The sequence below is a fragment of the Alligator sinensis genome, unplaced genomic scaffold (assembly GCF_000455745.1).
Source record: "Alligator sinensis unplaced genomic scaffold, ASM45574v1 scaffold766_1, whole genome shotgun sequence".
In the NCBI taxonomy this organism is placed as follows: Eukaryota; Metazoa; Chordata; order Crocodylia; family Alligatoridae; genus Alligator; species Alligator sinensis.
In genome coordinates, this window is record NW_005842390.1 from 982,997 (window position 1) to 992,830 (window position 9,834).

General features: G+C 47.3%; 2 protein-coding genes across 6 annotated transcripts in view; one reads left to right on the forward strand and one right to left on the reverse strand.

The window, feature by feature from the left end:
* The window catches only part of DRAM2 (DNA damage regulated autophagy modulator 2), a 22,383-nt gene extending 19,772 nt beyond the window's left edge, over positions 1-2,611 (reverse strand). For 3 of the 4 annotated variants that reach the window (XM_025211169.1, XM_025211166.1, XM_006029642.2), the window contains exon 1: positions 2,531-2,611. The gene's annotated coding sequence lies outside the window, so the exon portion shown is untranslated. Of the gene's footprint in view, positions 1-951; positions 1,130-2,530 lie in introns of those variants that run through there. The other variant, XM_006029641.2, reaches the window with a different exon arrangement.
* Positions 2,612-2,637: 26 nt separating this feature from the next.
* CEPT1 (choline/ethanolamine phosphotransferase 1) overlaps positions 2,638-9,834 on the forward strand; it is a 57,156-nt gene continuing 49,959 nt past the window's right edge. For both annotated transcript variants that reach the window (XM_025211159.1, XM_006029644.3), the window contains exons 1-2: positions 2,638-2,693; positions 5,382-5,791. In XM_025211159.1, the coding sequence (XP_025066944.1) occupies positions 5,396-5,791 (396 nt within the window). In that variant the 5' untranslated portion in view covers positions 2,638-2,693; positions 5,382-5,395. The remainder of the gene's footprint in view (positions 2,694-5,381; positions 5,792-9,834) is intronic.

Here is a 9,834-nt window from a genome sequence, read left to right on the forward strand (position 1 = left end):
GTAGCACTGGCAGCCATGCCAAGAAGTCCTGTGGAGTGCAATATAACCTCTCAGGGGCTGCATACAGCCCATGGACCACCACACTGACAGCCCTATTTGCAATTATCATAATGGTTCTTTCTGCCCTTAGAATTAATGCAGCTAAATAGAAAAGAATCATCATATCCTTTCATAGAATCATAGAGAAGTCTGGCTGGAAGAGACCCCTGAAGGTCTAGCCCAAGCCCCTGCCCAAGGCAGGGTCATTCCTGTCCAAATCATCCCATGCAAGTGCTTGTTTAACCTATTCCTAAAACTATGCAATCAACCTTGTCGCATAGCTACAAGACATATTGCCCAGACATCAAAAGTTGCCCAATCTACCACAGGTAAAGCAGGGAGACAGGGGCAGCCAGTGTGCTGCCACTACAGGGTTGCTAAAATGCACTCAAGTGATCCCAGAGAATCAGGCCTACTGCTAGGGGAAGTCAACCCCCCCCCCCCCCCCCCCCCCACACCCTGCATCCTGGGGTTTATATGGGCCCAGGGCCGACCATGGGGTAAAATTCTTTCCTGATTCCAAATGTGGCAGGTGGTCTGATCCTGAGCAGAGAGGCAAGACCCTCTAACCAGGAGACTCTGCGTTTCAGCCCCAGCTGGTGCATTGGCACATCCCAGTCAAAATCTGACACCTGTAGCAACAGGAGGGTAGAAAATTCCTTCCTGACCCCGTGTGGCAACCAGCAATGCCCAGAAGCTTGGGAAAAACAAACACCCGACATTCTTCCCAACAACTGGGGGACAGTAAGCTTAACTCCACACATACACCCTCTTATTGGACAGCCAAAACTCCACTTTCTGCATCCCCACCACAACTTATCCCAGCTCCTTTAATTTTTTTTCATAACTAAGCTAGTTGCAGAGATCTGCTTCATTCTCCTGCTGCTGAGCATGGTCCTTCCCAATACCCACCTGCATGAGGCTGCAGAGCTCTTCTTGTTTCTCAACTGCTTCCAATTTCTCAAGCATAGGCAGTGGTGTAACTGCTTCCCTATATTATGTCCAGCAAGAAATGCCCCTCACATCCTTTGATTCAAGATGTATGTAGCTAAGCTCCTTTCAGTCTCCCTTATGTGGGCCACTGTTCTGTCTTGTCTTCGCAAATTGTTCTGAACTAATTAAGAGCTTTTCTATGCTACAGATGTATGTAGGCGGACACCTGTGTGTAGGCAGGTCTTACGCTGTGTGATGTAAAGGTATGGTATCGCACAAACGATTATTAACAACCCTATTCTGTCAAGATGTCTTATTGCAGTGGTGCTCAACCTTTTTCCCCCCTGTGGACCAGATGGACAGTACCCGGTCCACCTGCGGGTCAAATCCCACTGGGGATCCTGATCTGGCACCAGAGTAGGTGCAGCAGGCACCAGAGGGGGGCAGGGGACAGCCTGGCCCCACCCAGCTCCACAGGGGAAGGGGGCATAGCCCAGCTCCAACCCAAACCTACAAAGGGGACACAGCTCAGCCCCCACCAGCCGCACTGGGTTTGGGAATTTGGCAGGGGGGAGCATGGCTACTGCTCCCCTGCTGCCAAATTTCCCAACCCCTGCGGGCCAGACAGGAGGGCTCCACGGGCTGCACTCGGCCTGCGCAGACCAGAGAATGAGCACAGCTACCCCTCGCTTAACGTCGCCGTTACCTTCTTGAAAGACTTGACTTTAAACGAAACGACGTTAAGCGAATCCAATTTCGTCGCAATAGTTACCCGCTAGCAGGCGGCAGCCAAACACCACCATAACTGAACACTGCAAGGCTTTAAACAAGTACATTCCCCTAACAGATCAGCGACATAATAATGAAATGTTGTTAACCAGGAGGACGTCCAGTGAGACGTGCCTGTATTACCTCCGACAGTAACGACCAGTGTAAATTACCTGCCTTACTATTTTACAGCTTTTGATTGCTGACTGGCCTAACCAGGCATAACGAAAGTCCAACTATTTCTATTTCTTACATTTCTACCCGGGAGACTTTTATAATCTTTTCTCCAGTGCCTGATGAAGGGGGTCTGTGCCCAAAAAGCTTGCAATTAAAGACATTTTTTTTTGCGTGCAAAAATCTTGCTGGTCGAATAAAAGCGATCATCTCTACTACAACTCCCGATTGTTGTAATCCATAAATTAGTTTTTGAATCTGACACTTTTGCATCCAAAAGTTTGCCATTAAAGACACATTTATTTTTTTGTTGCAAAAATCTTGTGGGTCGAATAAAAGCAATTGGCTCTACTACGAGTCCTGACTGGTCGCCTGTTCCTCTAGACTGGTATGGCTACAAACCCGGGAACCTGACAGCGATTTCTAATGGATTTAAGTATCTGTCATTTTCAAAGGTGAAGTGTCTCCCGCCTTCCCCCCGCCCCTTTCCTTATGGAGACTGCATTAGCCCTAAGTGACAGCTACACTGGATGTTGTCTTGTTCTCAAAGTTAAATGTAATTAAACTTAAATTAACTGTAAAATTAAATGTAAAAAAACCCCATGCCCACCCGTACCTCTGCCTCTCCAGCTCCGCAGCGCTGCCCCGCTCGCCCCGCCCCGCCCCCGCGCATGCGCACACGTCTCGCCCCAGCAGCCGCGCTCCGCCCCCTCCCCCCACCTCCTTTACGGCAGGCGCAAAAAGGCCGTAAAAGGCGCCGTCCGCGGGAGGAGCCTGAGGTAAACGCCGGGTCCCCAAGCCGGGCCGCGACCCCCTGTGGCCGCGGCAGGACGCGCGGCGGGGGGGTTGTGTCTGGCCGGGGGTTGCCACTGCCCCAGGCGGGGTGGGGGTGGTGCCGCGGGGCCTACCCCATCCCACCCCCGCACAGGGGGGGATGCCTTCGCGCTCGGCTCGCCGTTTCCCTCCCCCTGCATCCACATCTTTAGGTTCCCGAATATGTTTCCAGCACTTCCTCTAACCCCCCGGGTCAAATCGTCTCGGGCCGTGATCCCCACTCTCCCCCCGGTGTGTGGGCCTGGATCCGAGAGCAACCCCGCTGCACGGCCCGCGGCTCCCCTTGCCCCAGGGCTGCGAGCTCCCCGCGGCCCTGGACGGGATCGAGAGCGTATCCGGTCCTCACCTGGCCCGGCCCGGCTCGACCCCCCTCCACTGCTCCTTGTGAGCCGGGCGGCAGATTCAAAACCGCACTGGTGGATTACGGCGGTCGGGAGTCGTACTAGAGATGATCTCTTTTATTATTTTTTTTTTTTTTATTGGCCAATATCTTTGCGGGTTGAACTGGTTATCAGATAATTGAATTGTTGATCTTTTATTGCAAGATTTTTGCAAAAAAAATAAATAAATAATTGCAAGTTTTCGGGCACAAACTCTCTTCATCGGGCATCGGAGACAAGACTGTAAAAGTTCTCCTGGGTCCAAATGAAAGTTCGTATTTCATAGGATGTCACAGAGGGGTCAATAGATGGAAAACTCCTCTGGACAGTCGGTTTGTAGCTGGTATGAAGCCTCTCGCCCCCTGCGAGGATCTGTGATGATGCAGATTACCTTGAAACAAAGGCAGGAGCAGGATCTCCGGTTTCAGGTGGTCACAGTTGCTTCCTGCTTGGGAGAATATGAAGACTTCATTTTAAAAAATTGGCTAAAATTCACTATCTTCCATGAGTCGGGTATCCAGGTTGTAGCCATATTGGTGTAGAGGAAAAGGTAATTGTAGTAGAGATGATCTCTTTTATTAGACCAACAAGATTTTTGCAAAAAATATTCTTTAATTGCAAGCTTTCAGGCACAAACCCCCTTCATCGGGCATCGGAGGACAGATTGTAAGAGTTCTCCTGGGTAGAAATGAAAGTTTGTATTTCATGGGATTTGACAGAGGAGTCGAGATGCAAAACTCCTCTGGGCAGTCGGTTCATAGCTGGTATGAAGCCTCTCGCCTCCTGTGAGGATCTGTGATGGTGCGAATTACCTACTTCCTTGCGGAAAGGCCTGGCAGTGGGGCTGGGGGTCATCCAGGTTGGGTCAAGTTGACGCCCACGCTTATCTTAGTTTCTCTGCTTGTCTCCTAACACCCTTGAAAAGAGCTGGCACCTGGTTGAGAAACGCTGTATTAGGAACAGCAGTAGCAACATAGTAAATGTGTTGATGACTTAGACAATCAGGACTCATAGTAGCAATGATATCTTTTATTAAGCCAACAAGATTTTTGCAAATGACTTAGAAACATTTGATTGATGACTTGGAAACATTTTGATGTTTGCATTACCCTGTCACTAGAGATAACAGCTGTCCTGCTCTTTCTCATTGCCCGAGTGCAGCCGTGCTTCAGATCGGTCAACTTGCTAGTAAAACTAGAAGAGGTGGAAACTTATCAGGGACTTAAAATGAAAGCTTTGAATTCCTGACCAAATAATTTAGAATCTTCCTTCTTTCCCATCATTATACAAGTTGAGTGTCTCCAACAGGGCTGGCCCACAACTTTTTTGGGCCCCCTACAAGATAAAGTTTTGGGGCCCCCGATCTGTTGAAAAATCAAAATTGAGGTTAATAACGGTATAAACTCAATGAAATAAAATGGGAGCCAGGCCTCATGCACGTGGGCACAGGCTGCAGGGGGCACGGGGAGCGGGCAGCATGTTCTGGGGATGCCTGAGTTCCATCCCTGGGCCAGAGTGGGAGCAGAGCCGGGAGCTCCTCCCCTGCTCAGCCAGGAAGGGGCTCCCTGCCTCCATTGAGCCCTTTAAACATCGGGTTGGGGGCAAGCAGGGCATAGCCCCTTGGCTTCAGGGCCCCCTGCGGCCGCAGGTTCCACAGGATAGGACGGGCTGGCCCTGGTCTCCAAATAATGCTTTAAGTAAAGTTTAACTTGTCATGTGTAAATTCTCTTTCATTTCTTCAGAGAGAGAACTGAATACCTAGTTTCCTTGTACTGTTTTTAAATATGCTTATTCTTGTGTGCGTGTGTGAGAAGCAAGATGGGAGAAACAGGCCTTGCAATTGAAGCTGGAGGTGAAGAGCTTTGTAATGCTTGCTGGGTTCTGATGCAAATCAGTGGTGTATGTTTCTAGCTCCAATGGAAATTAGACTACGGACAGTAGGATATTTGCCAAGACGAGTATCAAGGAGTGAAAACTCTTGTCACTAGTCACTAGAATTCACGTTTTGTATGTCCATTAGTAACTGAACTGAGATGATGCCCTCAGACTCCAAAGTCCTTTTTCTCTTCCTAAAGCCTGAACATTTTAAGGAAATGTTTACATTCAGTACTCATCTAGACTGACAAATGTCAGACTGCTAATGATGGTTCATTTCCTAGCTTTCAAGATCAGACTGAGTATATTTTTCCACTTTAAATATGCCATTGGTCAACTGGTTAAACTAAGATTAACACAAAATTCCTCATTTTCCAGAAAATCAGGATCTTATGGCACTTCGCAACAGCTATCGTCTGCCAAATAAAAACTCTGAGGCTAACCAATCCATGAGTGGGCATCGGTCCTTAAAGAAGCGATGTGGAGAGTCACATTCAGAATCTCCTGTAAGCTGTGGTCGCGTTCCTGCTGCAGGATGTGTACTAAGCAAATTAATTCAGTTGCCTACACCTCCATTGTCAAAGCACCAGCTCAAGCGATTAGAAGAACACAAATATCAGAGTTCTGGACGGTCCCTGCTTGAGCCACTAATGCAAGGTTATTGGGAATGGCTAGTTGGAAGAGTTCCAGCCTGGATTGCCCCAAATTTGATCACCATCGTTGGACTGTTAATAAACATATGTACAACTCTAATATTAGTGTATTATTGCCCAACAGCTACGGAGCAGGTAAGAGAGAACTTTCTAACAATCGTATTTATCGTAGGGATATAAATATTGCTTTAAAAATTACTTTTAACCTCCTCTAATTAATTATATTACTTAAACAATTACACAGTCCTATGGCAGAGGGGCAGGGTGACCTGGAGAGTCAGGGCCATGGCTGATATGTGGGATTGTGGTATGGCAGTCCCAGTAGGTGAGAGCCCCTGTGGGTGCTGTGGGGGTTTGTGCAGTCCGCCCCTGTGGCCCCCAGTGGCACCCCCGCCACTGTGTTAGCTCCTATTTAAGCCCTGCAAGCCCCATTGTGCACTTTTGCCTGGCTCTCCTCCCCCAGGTAAGCACTAGTTACCTCACTGCTGCAGCAGCATCATGCTACAGCCCACACTGCCTCCTGGGCAGCCCCTGCTGGAGCGACTCCCCTGACAGAGAACAGTGCTGAGCTGTGGGGTAAATGTTAAACATTAAACGGTATAAATATAATTACCGTTTAACCTTTTATCCCTAATTTATCATGAGTGAGCAGCAAGGACCTGACTGGTTTGAATTTTTGTATTTGAGGAAGGAATACTCTCGCTCTGGCTGACCAATACTCCTGATTTTGTACTGTTCTGAAAACAAAAATGCTGTGTGTGACACTTTAAATCCACTTGTTCCTGTTTATAAGAAGAATATGAGTGGATTTCTGGGTTGGAGGCCCACTGAATAAAATAGTTGGGTCGTTCTGTCCTGTGACAAACTTCGAGTCAAGGCTGCTTGGCAGCAGGAGAGAAGAGTTGGAAAAGGACAGGAAGGTAGTTTAATTTGCTTTTGCATCCCCTGTGTAGAGGCCACTGTAGGTGTAGTGAGGAGTGAATTGTTTTCGCAAAAAAAATTCAGGGCTTGCATGGAATTCTTCGGAAAGAGAAGCTAGAACAATTTTTTTTTCTTAAGTTTCTGTCTGGTCTAGTGTTTCCTGTTGTGTTGTAGTTTGAGTTGATTGGTAGCTAAGTTGCTTATGAACTCCAGTTGAGTTCCAGCATAACAAAAAACCTAGATTAGATGCCTGATTGTATAAGATCTGGCAGCTGATGAGAACTGGGCAGTTTTTCATATTTTCTGTGTAATTAAACCAAGCTTATTAAAAGGAACACAAAGCCCTTTTCTCTTACTCTGGGCTGTCATCAGATCACTATTTGTATCACTGTAGACCCTGAAAGCCTGAGACCTGGACCAGGGCCCCATAATGTCATGTTTGTACAGCACATAGAATCAATAGTGTCCTCAAAGAGCTTACAACATAAGATCCTGTGATGTAAGAAGTCAGGGTAGAAAGAGGAAGAGGGGTTTGTTTGTTTTTTAGATTTTTGTTTTGGGGGCAGTAAACCTCATAACCTGGCCTGAGGGGACTTGCTGAGGTTATTAGTACTACCAGTTTTCTGCCTTACTAAATCATCCATATAAGGCATTTGAAATAATAACTCATTTTCATGTATTAAAGGACAGTAAATGTCTAAAAAGTCTCAAAAGCTTATTAAACTAGCTTCTTTTCCATCTAAGCTTACTGTTTAACTCAACGGGTGCATCTATACATGCAATTAACCTGATGCAGTAAACTCTGGTGCAGTTTGGAGTCCACTGCTACCAGGCACAGTGTTTACACGTGCTTCTGGGATTGCAGCAATTCAAGCCAGGGTGGAGCAGCCTCAGGCTGACAGGAGGCCTGAGGATAAGCCCCAGACTCCAGGTGATGGCATCAGGTGGTAGAGGGCCTGGCTGGGACACGAGGGTGCTATAGTGAGGGGCTAGCCAGCAGGCAGCCCCCACACTGTAGTGCCCTTGTGCCCCAGCCAGCCCCAATTACCATCTACATATGCGATGCAGCAGCATAAATTACTCCACCATAGGATAGTACTGTCTGGGACAGTACTATTTCACAGCAGAGTTAATTAATTTCCTGCACCCTAATATGGGCACGCATGTAGACTGACACTTTACTGTGGAGCTAATTAGCCAACTCCACAGTAAAGCACACATGTAGATGCACCCAGTCAGACTGATAAAAACTGCTAGTCTGACCCATTTTTATGTTCAGTTGTTGTTGAGGTGTTCAGCTGTACAATGTAACATGCTTTGAGCGGGTGAAGGAGTATCTTTGAATTAAATAACATATGGTTTGATTTATATTTAAATTTGGAGGGGAGGGGTGGAGATCAGGGGTTGAATAGGCAGATGTTATCTAATTCGTGAATCTCTGATTTGGTCAACTGACTAAGATCAACAAAAATGTGTGTTTCTCAAAATCAGCGCACCATATTTCACTTTTAAAAATGCAACTCAGAAGTGAACCTCGAACTTGAAGATTTCTTAGTGAAGGCTGTCAGTATAGGCTTCCTTTTCAAGTTCATTGCATTCCAGCTTGTCTATATGTACTACCTACTACTGCAGCAATATTGCAGTGAGAGAAGCAGTTTCTCAAATAGACAGCAGCAGCAATGTGTATGATCTATTCTCTGGACCCACTTATGACATGTCTACTATTTTCTTGTAAGGAAAGTCCATGGTTATATAATGTTAAAAATAAGTTTCTCTCTCCTGTACTTAAATTTGATATGATTTCTTGGATTGTGAGCTCTCTGAGCAGGGAATGCCAGGCACTCCTTCAGTGCCTAGTTCAATGAGATGACATTAACAGAGAGAGCCATTATCCCTAGTAGAGAATTTTGGATTTTTTGATTTAAAAACCCCCAAATCCTAATTTTTCAACAATTAAAATTGAACACCACTCATATATATGCAAACAGGTATTTAGGTGTGCATATAGGTATCAGTTGAACACAATGTTTTATTTGATATATTTATGATTTTAAAAATTTGGAAGCTTACCAGTGCCTCAATCATTATAATAAAATAACTTCTAAATACCTATATATGTTGGTGTTTGATTTTGGCTTTTTTATCATAGAAAATCGGAGCTCCCCCGCCCTCTTCGCCCAGCAGGACACAGGTCCAGCTGCAGCTGTCCCCACTGCTGCTTTGTGGCACTGAGCAGCCGTGATATGCCAGTGCCCTGCCCGTGATGTTGCTCCTCACTCCCAACCCACTACCCCCAGGCCTCAGTGGGTGGGACCCAGCGTGGGAGGGAGCAACACACTGCCATGGTCACCAAGGTGAGGTGCCCCCTGCCTGACTGGTGGGGGGGCACAACTCCATGCTGCCGCCAGGAGCTTCATATCAACTGTGCCACCATGGGTGCCAAGGTAAGGCGCCGCCTTGGCAGAGGTGTAGAGTTGTGCCCCCTCACTGCTGCCCAGTGGGTAGGGGCACCTCACCATGCAACAGTCATGGCAGTGTGGTGCTCCTTCTGGCACTGGGTCCCATTTGCTGGGTCTCAGAGGCAGCTCCTACCTGGTACTGGTCTGATCAGGTTGTGGCCCTGTGCCGCATTGCAGGTACAGAAATCTTGGGTGCCACCTATCTGTGATTGCCCTCCTCCTGCTCCTCCCAGCCTCAAGCAGCCCCTTGCAGCCTGAAACTCTGCCAGCCTGCAAGGGGAAACCTGAGGTTTCCTGGGTTTTTGTCCTTTTTAAGGGGAAAATCCATGATTTTATCCTTTATAGAAGAAAATCCACATTTTTTCCATGGGAAATGGAAAAACCCAGATCCCTAATCATTACTAATTGAGGACTCCCATCAAAGAAGATGAGTGACTGTAGTTTTACTTAAGGATTGTAATATTCAAGATGTATCTAGCTTAGGGTTACCATATGTCTGGGTTTTCCTGGACATGCCCTCTTTTTGGATCCTCCCATCTCCTTCCAGGCTTTTTTTAAAAATATGATCAAACATCCAGGATTTTAGTTATCTCAGCTCCAAAGTTTTTCCTGGCTTACCATAGCAAGGAGCTGCTTGGGGCTGGGGGGAGTGGGGGAGGGCAATTGGAGGCAGGGTGCACGCACACGGGGCCAGTATGCACCTGGCAGGGGGTTGAGAGCAGCCCCGCAGCTGCAGGCAGGGAAGTCAGGGGGGGGGGGGAGGGCCTGGGCTTGGGGACTGTTGCAGGGGGCAGTGCC